This window comes from Sparus aurata, chromosome 5 (genome assembly GCF_900880675.1).
Source record: "Sparus aurata chromosome 5, fSpaAur1.1, whole genome shotgun sequence".
Lineage (NCBI taxonomy): Eukaryota > Metazoa > Chordata > Actinopteri > Spariformes > Sparidae > Sparus > Sparus aurata.
In genome coordinates this window covers 10,523,171-10,539,557 of record NC_044191.1, presented here as the reverse complement: position 1 = coordinate 10,539,557, position 16,387 = coordinate 10,523,171, and the positions used below count along the sequence as shown (strand labels likewise).

At 39.8% G+C, this 16,387-nt stretch overlaps 1 protein-coding gene across 1 annotated transcript; it reads right to left on the bottom strand.

Moving 5' to 3' along the window:
- Positions 1–677: 677 nt before the first annotated feature.
- prkg1l (protein kinase cGMP-dependent 1, like) lies at positions 678–16,254 on the bottom strand. The gene is made up of 20 exons (XM_030417120.1): positions 15,686–16,254; positions 13,953–14,145; positions 13,736–13,859; positions 13,384–13,550; positions 12,689–12,802; positions 7,847–7,952; positions 7,556–7,619; positions 7,161–7,238; positions 6,870–6,964; positions 6,638–6,703; positions 4,807–4,884; positions 4,614–4,710; positions 4,360–4,499; positions 4,162–4,251; positions 3,814–3,955; positions 3,553–3,716; positions 2,422–2,544; positions 2,094–2,156; positions 1,936–2,002; positions 678–1,046 (listed from the first exon to the last, which is right to left on the bottom strand). The coding sequence occupies exons 1-20, from the start codon at positions 15,899–15,901 to the stop codon at positions 963–965; spliced, it is 2,271 nt and encodes a 756-aa protein (XP_030272980.1). The 5' UTR covers positions 15,902–16,254; the 3' UTR covers positions 678–962.
- Between the last annotated feature and the right edge of the window lie 133 nt (positions 16,255–16,387).

The following is a 16,387-nucleotide window of genomic DNA, read 5'->3' as shown; positions in this document are numbered from 1 at the left end:
GTGATATATGTTTTATATAGGCTATACATGTGGATGTGTGTTATTTTTTAGTGTAGTTTCATTTATCTATCTTATTCTTTTAACTTACGTTACATTAACGATACATTTTTAGTAACACTCAAACGTGTCTTTCTTTGTGCTCCTACAGTTGAACGTTTCAACTTTTTCAGCTTAATTGCTCATTTAAAATGAATTTAAGGCGTGGACATCACACATACTTTTGGAAACAAATTCTGCTCCAATATTCAGCAAAGACAAGGAGACATGTTGTGTCCAACATTTAACTCTAAAATAATAAGAATGAAAATAATAATAATGAAATAATGACATATTTATAGATACTGGAATTATAAATGAGGAAAAATTAGTAGATGATTTTAAAGATTTTAACAAAATATACTTTTGCAAACATTGTTATCATTTTAAGTGGAATATGTTACATATATCCTGTCTGGAGGGAGCTTTAAAATTTAAATCACACAACTTCCTGTATTTATCCCCCTGCCTTTCTTTTAGCTTGACGCTTTTCTGCAAGAATGGCCCTGCTCTGACGTCATGTCTTAATCATACTCAGGCATTTTGAGGAGAGATCAATTAATGACCAAACTATGCAGTCCCGAAAAAGTGAAACTCGTGCTTGAGTTTGCAGATTACAGAGGAAAGAAAAGACGGTGGGATGCAGCCAGTTTGTTTATTGGGTTACATTCAACGACAGAAACATCACTGAACTCATATGTTTATAAATCTATAGAGATTTTACATCAAAAAACAGTGTGAGTTCAACACAGTAGGCAGCGTGGTTCATTTATCAAACAATATCTGCAGTTGCTGATTGTTCGGGAATTATAATTAATTCCCGATGGCAGCAAGACTGAGGGCAGTGAATTAATTATGAGGACTAAACCTGAAAGTGATGAAGTATTGTCTGACAGGTTAATTTCTTTGTTTTCACAGCTGATCCATCAGAAATCCTCCCAGTCTGTGCACAGCTCCACTGGGGCCTCAGTGTAATGATCACATGTGCTGCTGTCCAAAGGAGGCTTCACCTGAAAGAAAAAATACAATAAATAAATGACAGTAGATCTACTTATTACTGAGGAAAAACGTGTTTTTCTGTTGATGCATTTTCTAAGTCTGATCTAAATAGTTTTCTCTCCTGTGTTTATGACTTGAGAACTGCTGGAAAAATGTTTTGCCAGGATCATCTTTGTAAATTCCTTTTTTTTTTCCATCTGTGAAACTGAGAGAAGAAATTAAATGTATTCAATTTTTCGTCAGGCTCATTTGGTAGGTGTTTGTTATTCTGACCACACGAGGTTGAAGTGTACCAGTATCTTGTGTTCTAAATAGGACTTTTCAGCTTTCCAGCTTTCCTCTTCCAGAGGAGTTTTTTTCTCTGTGCACACTAAACACAAGATACATCTATTGTGTTTTAGCTGGTAATGTAACATTACTGCCAGGTTTTCCTTTAGCAAAGGAATGTGTTGTAATTGGCACGAATCTGCTATCAGTGTCTCAGGTGGAATAATGTGAATTATCAGCAAAATTATCTGGGAAATGTCTTTTTCTCCAGGAATTTCTGGTTTTACACTTGAAAGAAATTCTCCTGACATTTTTTTTTATCATACTCAGTTTCACACATGGGAAAAAATCTCGTGAAATGTTTTTTTTTTCACACTCAAACATCAAAAAAACCTTTTGATTTTGCTTTTTTTCTCACGTTTCCATGGAAAATTAAGGAACATACAAAGATGATCCTTTCTTCCACCAGTTCTCAGGTCATGAACATAAGAGAGAAACAATTTAGATCAGACTTAGAAAATGGATCATCAGGAAAATAAATGTCTTCCCTCAAGCCTTCAATCACTTCCATACTGCAGCAAGAGAGATATCACAAAACAAAACAAATAATTAAACAAAATGAACGTGTCTTACTTTGGGAATAATTGGAGGCTTTAATGTGCCTTTACAAAGCCCGTCCCAGTTGAAGCCTTCAAACCATCTGAAGAAAAAACAGCATCACAACCTATAAAACATGTTTCCAAGCGCAGGCCTGAGTGTTTTCCTCCAGTGTAATAAATCTGACGTCTTACTTGTGCTTCTGAATGTCCTTGGCCCCATTTCTCTGACTGCCCAGCCTCTCCGAGGGATTGCTCCTTGGTGATGGAAAGCAAGGAAGAAAACACAAACAAATAATCTATGCATTAATAATCAGATTGTGTCATTCAAGAGGTGGTGTAGCAGCCAGTGTCCGATACACATGCAGCATTTGTTCATTTGCTTCCATTTGTTTGTGCGTGCAGTGGTGGGTGGATGGAGGATCCTCTAATGTCTAAAAAAAAGCATTCTGAAAGAGCTAGAGAAGCACGTTAGTGTTCACATCATAATTCACGGTGTCTAGTGGGTGATATTTACAAGCACCTGCACAGCTTCTTTATGAGACTGGAGGCACTTTTGCTGATGGTTTTTGGGAAGTCGATGTGATCGATGCCACGAATGGTTGCAGTGAGAATCTTATTCAGGTCAGAGTCGCTGAATGGGAGCCTGGAGAAGAAAACAGGTAACGCTTTACAATAGAGGTACAATGAATAACATCAGCTAATGCAGTAAAAAGCACCAACTATTGGTTAAGTAACAGCCTAACTAAGGTGTCTTTCAACACTTAGAAAGCATTGCTGTGTTTATAATATGTAACTCAAGGGATACATGTTTTCAGCTGTACAAGAAGGGTCATAAAGAGATTCGTTATTGACCAATTATAGTTATATAATGTTTAACATGATTAATAAAAATGTTTCAGGTTAAAGGATAACTCTCTGTTCACCAGTCTTGTGGAGTACCAGCCTATTTCATATGTGAAAAAAGATACATTTGCTACCAGTTACCTTATTATTGTATTAATTAAACTGGCAATAGACAACGTTTTGCTTTAACTCATCAAAAGCAGTAATAAAAAAAAGAAGGTAATACTGATGGCACAGTGTTATGGCTGTAGAAGAAAGACATAATCTGTGTATAGATTGGATTCCCTTATAAGCCTCACTTTAACCATGTAATTTGGCCAGATTTACAGCATAAAGAAAGTGTATATTCTAAGCACAGGAAGAGGCATTACTATCCTCAGGTAACGGTGGGACAGCTGCTAATAAAAATGATAAATAATAATAAAATTCTAGACTGAAAAAGAAAAAAAACCCTGCTGATGGAGGAGGTAAAGACGGTGAAAAGGGAGAGTGAAACTGAGGTGAACAGGATTGACTCGATGGAGAGTGCTCCAGTGTTGTGTCAAAGTCTGTTCCCCAGCTGATATGTGTTCCCTCTTAGCCTTAGGATTCTTGTGACACTTTGTGTCGACAGACACCAACCCAAAGCGTCCGTATTCGATGACCTGGTGATGAGACTCAACAATAACGCATCTGTCTCCAGTAAGTTACATTTTGTTGTTTTAATGTACCTTCTTTTATGTGTTACAGGAAAAATGTGAGGCAATCACCATCGTTACAATCTATGACTGGAGAAATGAGCTTAAATAAATATAAATATAAATTGTACCTGTCGCTCAGAAGTTCAAACACAAAAACACCCAGCGACCAGAAGTCTGCAGAGACATTGTGGCCTTTGTTTAAGATGATTTCAGGTGCCATGTAGCCCGGTGTGCCGCAGAATGTCCAGGTTTTCTTACCGGCTTCAAGCCTCTTCAGACATCTGGAGCCGATCTACAAAAAGCAGAAATCACATTTACAGTTAAATTTGTAACAAAAAAAAACCACACTGCTCAAAATGTGAACTCAAGATTGTAACTTATAGTATTACCAGTTTAGCATAACCACGTTCATCCAGAACCACATTCTCAGGCTTGATGTCTCTGTAGAGAACGCCTCGACGGTGAAGAAAGGTCAAGGCCTCAACAACACAAGCCGTGTAGAACCTGGTGCTGCATTCGTCCAAATACCCTCTGAAACAGTATGTAGGAGTGTTTGAACAAAACACGCTGTACGTGTGATCGAGACAGATGTAAGGCATCGAACCCCGGTCAGTCTGAGAAACTGCAGTGTGATGAAAGCTTGGCTGAAAACAAAGTGATGGGACTGTAGATACTGTTTCAGTATAATGACATAAAGGGCCTCGCATCTTGATTTTCTTTAGTCCAAAAATACTTACTTGTCTTTGAGTAGACTGCAGAGATCCCCACCGAGACAAGCTTCTGTCAAAACGTACAGGCAGTCAGCGTCTCTGAAGGTTTTATGTAGCCTGGGATCGATAACAATAAGGCAAAATGTTGAAGATCTTTTTTAATAATGAAAATGTACTCTGATCAAAACAGTCTTAATTGGACAACTGTTGAACCGGAACACACACCTGACTATGAATGTGCACTTAGACTCTGTTAGAATGCGGCGTTCTCTCAGGATGTGCTCTCTCTGACTGCTGTTGAGGATCAGCTTCTTCTTAAGGACCCTCATGGCGAAAAGACACTTCATGTTGCTCTTTAATTGCACCTGTCACAGGCAGAAGTCCATAGATTACATTATAAAAACATGGAATCTGGAGTAGGCAGCGGCATGTGAAGATCTGCGTCACTGCGCGCGAGCAGCTCGAAGATCAATCCTTACCAGGTCTACGTGACCAAACTCCCCAACTGCTAGAGTGCAAATGATCTGGAAATCACTTAAGGTGGAGGATGAGAGGAGGTCAGGGTCCCTCTCAGACCTGCTCACAAGCAAACCAGAGGTGAGCTTCCGCCAAGTATTTTCTAATCATGTAAATTGTAATTGTTGCAGAAAATATTGTGTTAATGCTCCTCACTCGCTGTTCGACTCGGGGCTTTGCTGGACCTCATGACTGCAGTCAAATACCAACCCACCGATGACGTCTTTGAAGGTCCTGAAACACAGACGCACATGAATAAAATTGCTCGGACATAACCAACCAAGTATTGGATAATTATACAGTAAAACTAGGATGACTATCAGTAGGACCTAAGTCCAGCAGTCCCCTTTTTGTACCAGCCATCTAAATACCCCTGATTTTCTTCATCATGATCCATGCGTTATTCTCTAAGAAATTAACAAAAAAAGAGTGTAAAAACAGCCGGTCTCACAAGTTAAAGAAGGTGAGAAATAATTCCTGGATCTGTCCCTTGATGCAGATCTGGACCAAAATTTAAGGGAGACTACTTTGGGCAGAAACCCAATCTCCAGCGAAGTTTTGTTTAAATCTGCTCAGTAGTTTTTCGTGTCATACTGCTCACAAATCAACCAATCAACAAACGGAGACAGCTGAAGAAATAACCGTGGCGGAGGTAAGGTTTGGTCTGTAATTACAACTAGAGACCAATAGTAAAGCTTTTAACAAAGGAATCAAACAGTGGCTAACATCTAATCAACAGTGCACACATGAATAGTTCTTAACTGGTTTACTGCTTGCTCATTTTGCCTCTGCTCTGTTGCCTTTTATGTCCCTTATTTGAAACTTGCTTGTATTTCTTTGATTTCTTTTTTCTCTTGTTTTGTTGCTGTTTTTTTTGTTTTTTTTTCTCCTATCTTTGCCTGTTTTTTTCTTTTTCCATTCTTATTATTTTAATTGCCCTATTTTCTAACTGCTCTATCTTTTCAAAAGCTGCCTATGGACAAGTGTTGTGAATTAGCACTTGTGCTAAAACACTTAAACAATGCATATGGTTTGTCCAATGTAATTGCTATGTCCATTTCAAATAAACATTTAAAAAAAAAAAAAATTACATGAGGATTAAGCTAACACAATATTTTGATTGTTAAGCATTTGTATCCATTGATATTGCAGCCTGAAGACAGGTATTTAACAGGTTGTTAACCAAGTTGTGTGGTCTTAAATTTGAACATCAGCATGGTTAACCCACAATCACCCTTCCACGGCCTGTACAGTACAGTGTGCATTGTTTCTTTGAAACATATAGGTAGTTTTGACATAAATTAAAGCATTGTAATAACATCTTTAGCTGTAATTGCTTTCCCACGGCCTGGGTAGCCTGCCAGGTAACCCATTTGGATGAAATATGTAAATGTTTTTGAAATACAAAATGGAGACCGTGTACCATAAAATGTCACGGTTGTTCCCTTTCCACACAACCAGTGGCGATTCTGTAAACACCAGGGAAATTTGCCTTAATTAAGCCTGCTATGACCTTTAAATGGAAATATATTTCATATTCATGTTCACAGGCCTGGGAATAAAAACATCTGTTTTTAACCATTTCAGTGACATTTGTACATTCACAATCAGGGCAAACTAAATGGGTTAACTACAGCGACATTTACAGCAGCTGCCACATCATTCACTTTTGGGACACAGCTATTGCAGTGGCTACCACTCTTCTTGGTCTTCTAATCAGGAGGGTAAGACTAAGGGAAATTTCAAATACATTAGGATATTCCACTGAAATGACTCCGCTTTGTTTTGGAAACTCACTGCTGCATTTGTTTTGTGCACCAACAATGCTGACATGTTGACAGTTAAAATATGAGACCATACAACAGTAATCGCCCAGTTCTTCCGGTAATTTTACTTTTGTTATTATACTCAGCAAGTTTATTTACATAAATCAAAGGGTTACCACATTTGCTATGCAGTGAATTGTAACAGAAAGAACTCCACTTACTCTCTGTCAATGACCAAGCATGTGACTTCACCAGCAGCGATCACATTCACACCCCGAACATCGTCTCTGCAGACAGACGATATACATGATGTTATCAATGCCATGTGAACCAAAAGTCATTCATATCACGCTGGCACAAACACCACTTCTTACCATCACCGCTGTTTTCATAAAAAAAAGCTCTTGTACCCTCTCTATAATTTCCTGTCAAAGTGCATGATTTCCTTCTTACCCCCACAGAGCCTTTTCTCCAAACCACTGCCTCTCAGAGAGCTTAGACAGGACTATCTGCTCTTCGATGCCGGGCTTCTTTTCTGTCATTTTCACCTGGTGAATCCAAAGGAGAGAGGACACGAAAACGAGGTAATGGTGGACAGTGATGTAGAAAAGAGCCAAAGTCAATTATCACCATCACAGTGCAATTTCTTAAACTGCTCTGACATTTTGTCCTCCACAATCTAAATCTTTTCCCTCTGAAAGCCTCATTTCATCTGTGCAGCCGGCAGAGAGCAGAAGACTTTACCTGGCCTTTGCTAATGATATAAAAGGTGTCTCCTGTGGCACCTTGTCGAATGATGTAGTCACCTTCAGAGTAGCGTGTCTGTGGAACATAAAGGACAGAGAGAGGAGCACAGAGTGGAAAAATAATTTATAGAGGATGAAAAGGGAGAAAGAAAAGGAAGCAGCTCGCTTGCAGACACAAGGATGAGGGTTTGTAATAATGGGGGATTATTTCTGATTCACCTGCCTGTTAACTGATGCAACACAAGGAAAGCTCGTAATAGAAAATACAGAGAGACTGCCTTTAGAGAAACAAAAACATGTTTACATGCATTCCGTCAGTGTGCACAAGTAATCTATGGGCTGGATTCTGTTTGATCGGGTACACAATCTTTTGCTTCCCAACTGAATCTGTACCTCCTCCATGAGATCGGACATTTTCATGATGACATCCTCTGGCAGTGACTGCAGGAAGGGAACGCTGCAGACACACAGGTACAAAGACGGCCCACTCAGATCTCATTCACTGTTTCAAAAGCATTGGATTTGATGTTTCTGGGTGTCAGAGCACATTCAGAAGTATACTGGGCAGTGTTAAAGGCCTAAAAGCAGCATTGAAACAACATGACCCCGGTGATATTGTGTTGAACCTTTTAGAACACAAAGCAGCTTTCTGTGTCAAATCAAGTGTATCGGCCTGATGTTCACCTGCTAAGCAGCTCCACGGAATGTGAAAGGCTGTTGAGACCACTCTGCATAAGTATGGTCTGGTAGCTCTTGCGGTCAATAACCCACAGCTTGCAGTCCGTTTGCGCTGCAGATCAAAAGACAGAGGCAGAGGAAGTGAAAAGGGTTGCGTCAGTGACACTGGATCTCAGGTGGAAACACGATCATAAAGGAAATATTGACATATTATTCGAAAAGAAAATGGGAAAAGGTCATGCAGTCTTTATCTGATATTATCTCCACTGAGTTGCCTGTCTGCACTAAGTATTGGTTCACTTCCACCTGAGCTAAGACTGACAGGTACAAATTAAAGATCTGGTCTTTGGGCTAAACACCGTGTTGGAGATAGAGCTACAGCATCGACATCACAATGTGTGCATGTACAATGTCAAGTAAGGGAAACGAACTCCAACATGTCCTGCTACCACTCCTCAATGCTTGATATGAAAAGGAAAACTTGCGAGGTTTTCCTTTTCCGTGAGAGAAGTCTTCTGATCTTACATCATTTAGCCTGAGTGGGCTCTTGGATGCATCAGAGCTTTGCTTGTGAGTGACGTGCAGTCCCAGCATGCACAGCAAACATTCTCTGATCATTCTTGATCAATTAATCAACCAGAGCAGGGCTTATTTTGGTTGTTTGATAAAATGCATGCCCCAACAAAATCCCCCCAATCTTTCCAGTATGATTCATTATTTTCATATTGAGCTTTTGAAGTCATCCAGCGAAAAGTCCATCATATATTTAGCAGAAAAACAAAATATCGCAATGTCAATTTTTCTCCACATAGTGAAGCTCTAACCCACAATACATTTTGGAGGCAACAATTGTATTTTTTACATCTCAACATTCATTAGATAACTTTAGATCCTAGTTTCTTTGTAGACTGTTTGTTGCATCACTAAAGTTCACTTGTACGAAAGTAATATTTCAACATGATAGCTTTTTGTTTACCTCAATTATGACCTTTGATTAGTTTTAACAATGCTGATCACAAAAACCTTGTGTTAATTTAGGCTATACGTTAGTGGTAAGTAATCTACAATACATTTATATGCTACTAGTTTTCTTTCCTTTGGATAACATTAAATCCTTTTGTTATTTTATTTACCCATTTAAAAAGAAAATACAAATGTGAAATAAATATATATATATACTTTATTCTTCACATTTTATTTTTTTTTTCAATGGGTTTTCAAATCCTATCACCGAATAGGATGGAATATTTTGAAGTAGATACCTACAGTACTGATTGAAAATTACATTTAAAAGTATTTTAAACAACAATAATGTCTAAACTCTAAAAAATATCAAATCTAATGTGTAATTCTGAATATAGGCTATCAACTTTAATTGAATATGAGATAGATTAAAATTACTCAAGTACTATTTGTATGGGTGACAAAAACAATAGTTTAACATGATGATATACTTTTACTCAAGTATAACTTTTGGGCACTTAAGTAAAACTACCAAAGACCAATATTCTAATTTTTTTAATGAATATATAAATTAATTCATTTTAAGAATGGCTCTATCAAGGTGTTTGCTGACTACTTGAAAAATGAGAACATTGTAACATGTAATAATACAGTAACACTATGAAGCACAACAGAGACATAAGAACTGAAAATGAAGAGTTCTGTCTTTTTTCTTTCCTTTGTGTGTGTGCGTTAAGAGCTTTATAAATGTACTTGTTGCATTCATTATGGAAAAAACTCAAATCATATATATTCATCACTGAGTACCGAAACGGCTCTCAGAGACATTATGTTCTTTGTGGCGGATGTGGATGTGCACTGCAGGATCAGTTTACAGCCTGCAGAGCAGACAGCTAGCAGTCTATTAGAAATGCAGATAATGTAGAATAAAAGGAAATGTGCGTATTTTCCTTACGGAGAGGGACTTTTAATATAGATCTAATCAGATTTCTTTAACTATTATTACCCTCTTTCTCTACTATAATAGAGCTCGAAAGAGGCTGTTGTAAATTAATAATGACCCATATTGATTTGTTCACTGAAGCTTCCTGCAAATGGAAGCGGACAGTCTAATTAGATCCACCATTGGATAATTTGGAGCAGCACTGATGTCTCAATTGTGGTTTATCCAAATGAGGGATTTGGATAAACCACATAGGTTTTCACTTCAGCACCTCATGATATCCAAGCTGAGCTTCATTTGGAGGATATTTTTAATTAGTCAAAATTAATTAAAACAAAGCTCTCAAAGGAGGATTTTTCTGCAATAAATCCCTTGCACCCTGAACTTTCCGGACCCGTTGATGAATCCCCATCTCCATCTGCACCTTTATCACTGTCACAATACAAGAGAGCACACGCCTTATTGATGGTCTCAGATGGCAACAATGAGAAAAAAAAGTAATTTCAGGTCAGGCAGGAGATAAATACAGCGGGGCCTGAACAGATCCAAGAGAAGGACTGACAGAAATAGACACAGAACAAAGGACAACGGACTGCCAACATGGGCTGAGCATTGTTACCGGAGACCAGACGTACACTAAATTGGAAACGTTGACCGGTTGCTAGATAAAGAAAGCGTTAAAAAAAGAGGGAGGGATGAAATGATTAGAGGCAAATAGAAGGGGTTTTTTCAATTTAAACTGATCCTGGCCGTTTCCACAGCCTGTTTATTTGTGAAACCAGGTCAGATGCGCAGGGTGACGGCTGAGGAGCTTTTCCCACAGGGCTCAGAGGCTGGACGAAAACGACAGCACCAGCTAGAATATCATGAATTCTTCACACCAGGAATGTATATATGATCGGTTATGATCCAACCATGAGAAGAAGTGAATCGAATACAAAAACAATTAATTTTGGAAGAGAAGCGGCAGTCAAGACAGCCGAGTTATCCAGTAGAGCAGAAAAATGTTTTAAATTCCCCACAACTCTGAGAAAGCTGTTTGAAGTTGCAGCGTTGTCTAAGATCTCCAAAGCTCTTTGATTTTAAATTCAACAGACGTCCTCTGTCTACGACCACGGCCAGGAATCCGCCTGCTTGTGATATTTTCTTTAACGAGAATTATTCATATCCTCACATAATCAGAATTAATTACGCTGAAATTCCACCGCTGTTTTGGTGAGATAGATCTCCAGCGATTTGCCAAAAATGAGACCATTTTTAACTTGACGGACACACGCTCTCATTACGAGTCGCTGAGATTACTGCAAGTCTCTCTCTACTTGTCTTCACACAAATGCAATGAGAAAACTACAGATAACTCAGGATGGCGCGGCCCGGAGTCTGAGCAATACAAAAAGTCCTGTTACCTCTCTGCTCACATCACTGCACTGGCTGCCTGTGACTTCTCTACAAAACCTTATATAATCAAACATCCTCATCATCATCACCTGACATATTGTTGACAGTTTTCTTTGGATACTTTATGTTCCTTTTGTTGGTCTTAAATAACATGATATTTATTCGTATTCTCATGTCTTCACTTCACTTTTTATACCTCATGTTTCCTTTTTAAAAAGCTAACTCAGAGTGGAAGGTAAAGGACGTATTGCATCGTACAGGGAAACTATGACAACAAACGTTTTGACTTGACTCGAAATATGAGCCGCTGAATCTCATTTAATGACCAAACAGGAACTCTCAGATCTTCCACCACCTTTAGAAGTGTCCCACAAGATATCTGGTGAGGCTGCATTCAGTTTTAAACTGTGTAACATCCTCTCCTTGGATCCTCTTTGAAATTAGAGACTAAATCATAGTGCTGCCTTTTTAATTTGCTGCAAAACATTACTGGTATCAGTGTTAATGTTTTATTTGTATTCTTATCAAACTCTCTTGTCTGTTTTTGTCTCACTGCTGTTGTTTTTTTATCATCTAAACCTGTTTTGTTAAAGTGGCAATCGTGAACTTACCCCCCTGCGCTATTCTAAGCAGTATTATTGTTGGCGTCGCTGTTGCAAAGACAACTGGATTGTTTCCGTTTTCCCCAGAGATGCAAATAACAACAAGACGGGACAAGACGTGAGTTTATTTAATCATTTAGTCGGTAATAGAAATGGATCGCCAGTTAACCTTCCCTTTCCCGGGTGGCCGCATGTTTACAGGGAACCAAACGCGGATGGTTTCATTATTCTATATCCATCTTATTGTGCAATCAGCATTTACTTCATAAAGATCAGTGAAGAAGAAAAACTTGTTGATCTTTGCAGAAAGGCACTATACCACCACAACTGCCAGAAAAAATGCTGGCATTGTACGTTCCTGCAATCACAGATGTGATCGAAACTTTACATTTCTTTTTTGTTGCATCTTTATGTTTCTTTACGTTCAATTCTCAATCTTATGTTGTGAGGACGCTGTGCTCGTGATCTGGTTAGGCTGAGGCACAAAAAATACTTTAGAGTTAGGAAAATATCTAATATTGCCTTAAAATACAAGCTAGAAATGGCTAGAGATGTCACGAGGTCTATCAAAAACACACGGCACCATATAAATATCCAGTGGTTTCACACTTTCACACACAAATGCTGAAGCACAGTCTTGAACTGTGGTCACTGGCTTTCCAGCTCCTCAACCGAACTCCACAACCATCCCCTCCACCTCCTGATATAACATAAACATGTATTGTGAAACTGATGTGACACACTTTGTAGAAATGTCAACATGGTACGTGGCCTATGACACATCCAAATGTGAACATACCTGTGGTTTGCAGAAATGTTAACGGCCAGCATTTTATTCTGGTGGCAAAGACGGCTTCACTAAAGTGCGCATATATTTTTCTTATTCTTGTTCTTATCTGTATGCAAGTCAAAAACCAAGACGCCGACACAATGCTGTGATACCTGACACTGAGAAGGTGTGGGTGCAGTTGTAGAGGAGAGCCAGCTCCCCAAACACGTCCTCTGGCTCGACTGTGAGAAGCTTCACTCCGTCTTTCGTCACATCCAGCCTCCCCTCTGTTAATAAACACAGAGCCAGTGATGAAACATCGCACGTACATAAATAAAACATAGCGTTGTCACATTGTGTGTTTTTGTGTCAAGGACTCTGTCAAAGACCTACAGCTGTCATACTGTAACGACAGATACATAATCATCCCTGAGCCGAACCTCTCACTGGGTAGGGTGACAAGAAAAGTGTGGAACTGTCGCTCTCCATTATCTGTGACATTACAAATACAGCCAAGATTCCGGAGGACAATCAAGCACTGATGAACTCGCAATCAGGGCGGAGCAGACCCTCATGTCTCCTGTCTTTTACATCAGGCTGACATTACAAAACAAAACATCGATGCCGGTCACCGGTTATTCCCCGAAGTGCCTCCTCTTTTCTTGCTCAGACATGTGGTTCTCCCATCACTGGGTTCGAGAGCGGTGTCAAATTACCGTCCAATCGAACTGTGAGCCAGTGCTGACAAGAGCGATACACAAAGATATGATAAACCTAATCATTTCATCGGTCTGTCATCTGAAGGAAAAGCTAATATGTATCCCCGAGCGTGATTAATGTGAGCAATTGGAAGAGGAAGATGATTTACCTTCTAAAACATAAGCCTGAGCCCCGTTGGTCCCCTCCTGAATGACATAGCAGCCTTGATTGATGGGGGTTGGGTACATACAGGCTGTGATGGCTCTGATTTCTCCTTCGTCAAGGTTCTTCAACAGGTCATTTTTCAAGAACGCTGCTTGAATCAGCCTCTGAGACCTGAGGGCATGAAGGCAGGACGCGACATTAAAGAGCAAGCCGTTAAATGCCTTGAACACAGTGTCATAAGCTACGTAATTTTTTTTATCGATTTTGAGTCATGTAGAAAGCTGGCCGTGAGCCTTGAACATTTGAGGGCTGTTCTTTTCTTTAATGCAGCAGGTGGGAACATTGTGTGATCTTACTCCAGGCTTTTGTCGCAGCTCCTGTGTGAAACCATGGCCAGAGTCACCGGGTCCAGAGTGACGGGCTCAGAAATGACTGTTTTCCTTTTGGCTTTCTGCTTGTCCTCAATCTGAGCAGAGCAAACTGCGGGGAAAGCACATAAAAAGGCAGGTTTATCTCTGGCACTACGTGGTGCTGCTTTCAAATAACAACACATAAAAGCACTACACTGTGTACCTGCACCGGCCGCAGAGGTTCCTGGGAGGGAGACGGTGGCTCTGTAGCGATCCAGTTCTTCCTGCAGCCTCCGGATGAGTTCATCCTTCGTGTCCAGCTCTAGTTCCAACTCATCGATTAGTGTGTCCCTCTGGCGGAGCTCCTCAATCTTAAGTTGCAGGGCAAATTGGAGGTCCCGAAGTGTTCCCATTACCTGCAAACACCAGGTGACCAAACACAGAAAAAGATCCTTCTCTCAGTGTGCGTGTAGAACTGGTCCAAATATATTAAATGTATGATTTTTGTGTGATTTTGAAGTACGAATACTTCATTACTTTACTCGTAGGATTATGTACTTTATTTGAGTATCTATTTTTCTAAACTTTTTTACTTTGACTCTGTACATTTGAACGCAAATATCTGTACTTTCTACTTAAACTTTCAAAACAGGCTTGTTACTTCGGTTTGAATGCATCTGAGAGGAATCATCGGTTATTTTTGTTTACGTCACTGCACACCGCCTTCCCAGCATCACAAGACACAGTGCAAATCACGCGTGGCAGATGCAGCAAGACGAAACAAGAGGGAAGCAGACAGAGAGGGAGACTAAGGCATCTTAGTGTCTTGTATCTAGACCCTGCATCATTTACGGGCACTCAGACGAGTCTCACAGAAATGGCTGAGAGAATTGTCCTTCAGAGGGAGACTTTTTACTCTTATTAAAGTATTTTGAGTATTTTTCCCCCAAAAAAATATCTGAACTTCTGCTGCATCTGCCTGCAAGCATCAGACATAAAAAACATAGCAGAACGTGGAGTGGATCCAGCTGGACTAAATGTGGGATTTCTGTCGGATTTTGAATTGGACTTAGTCTACTTATTTGGCTGCAACCTTATTTAACTCAAAGCTCGACAACCCTTTTCTAATTTGACTGCATCTCTTCCCCTGATTGCATATGTTAATATTGTTAATATCAATCATATAAATGGGCAATCAATAAAGTATAATGGCTTCTAGTCAGACTAGAACACACAAGAGAGCTTGCTGTGCGCATCTTACACACACTGTATCCTTAGATAGATAGATAGATAGATAGATAGATAGATAGATAGATAGATGAAAACATGGTCAAGAATGATTCACTGACACAGTTTCCATGCAGTAAAGACCATTCATCTCTCTGTGCTTTTCTAAGAGCTTTCAGTCCTTCTTGCGGTAATTGGTTTCCAGGGGCAGCATACATGTAGGCTGCAGATGCGTTATAGATAAAGTATGCTCAAGCAGTCCTTGTATTTGTCTATTTTCCCGTTCACCCTAACGGGCAAAAAAAAAAAAAAAAAAAAGATTAAAAATGGCTAAATTCGAGATAATTGAGGTAAACAAGAACGAGAAAGAAGTGATGTCAACGAGATAAAACAGGTCAGATTAGGATTTAGTCATTATAGACTCGTTGTTAAGTCACACACACTTTGTGTCCCAGTAGGAATGAAATATAGATGTTTTCATTTTCGGGTCGCAAGCGCGCCTGGAGCCATATACGCGCCGATAATAGCCCCTGTAATAAATGAATGAGTTGGTAAAATCTGACAGCAGCGGTTCACGTTCCTAATAGACTTTTTATAAACACAGATGCATGCTCTGTCCTGCTAAATATCAAACCCTCACACACACACACACACACACACACACACACACACACACACACACACACACACACACACACACACACACACACACACACAGGGATCACCTGCCTGTCTGGCGCTGTGGAAGTCGTCCTCACTTGTCCTGATTTGGATTGTCCGCGTCTGGCAGCAGCAGCAGCAGACAGACCATCCGACAGGTGCAGATCTCCTCTGTACCCGCCCGAGTGAAGGATGCTCCTCTCTCGCTCGGGGCTGGCCAGGGCTGGGCACAGACATCAGGCAATCACATGACCAAGACAGAGGAGACCGTAATGAGAAATGCATGGACTGGATCCCAATTGGGTCAGATGGTCTCTGTTGTATTCCTGAGCTCCAGGGGGGACAGGTGGGTCTCCGGCACACTCAGCTGTGAACATCAATCATTTTATCCCCCTGACGTTTTGCACATGTGGAAGGCTGTCTGTGAGCGCCGATCAGAGGTCTGAGATAATATGTTCCTGTAGCAGAGTAGGCTATTATCACACCTTGAATTGTGAGTATAGTTGGATTCAAAATCACCCGTCAGTTTTGAAACAAGCTATGGCAATAACATTTATCACTATAGATGATTAAAGGATAAGTTCACAAACAAATGAAAATGAAGTTATCCTCTCACCCCCACGCTGATGGAAAAGTGGGTGAAATGCTGCAGGAGCGGGAGCATTGCATCATTCATCTAAACAACTGTAGTTGAGAAATTGTTTTTTAAACTTGGAAAAAAAAAAACCTTAAATATCAAAAAACTACTGAAAGAAAATATAAAAGGGCTCC

Excerpts from the sequence above, each read along its gene's own strand:
- prkg1l (XM_030417120.1), bottom strand. The coding sequence starts at position 15,901 with ATGCATTTCTCATTACGGTCTCCTCTGTCTTGGTCATGTGATTGCCTG. Across the intron at positions 14,146-15,685 it reads ACTTCCACAGCGCCAGACAG|GTAATGGGAACACTTCGGGA; the intron begins GCAGGTGATCCC and ends TGGTGTTTGCAG. Across the intron at positions 13,860-13,952 it reads AACCTCTGCGGCCGGTGCAG|TTTGCTCTGCTCAGATTGAG; the intron begins GTACACAGTGTA and ends CTTTCCCCGCAG.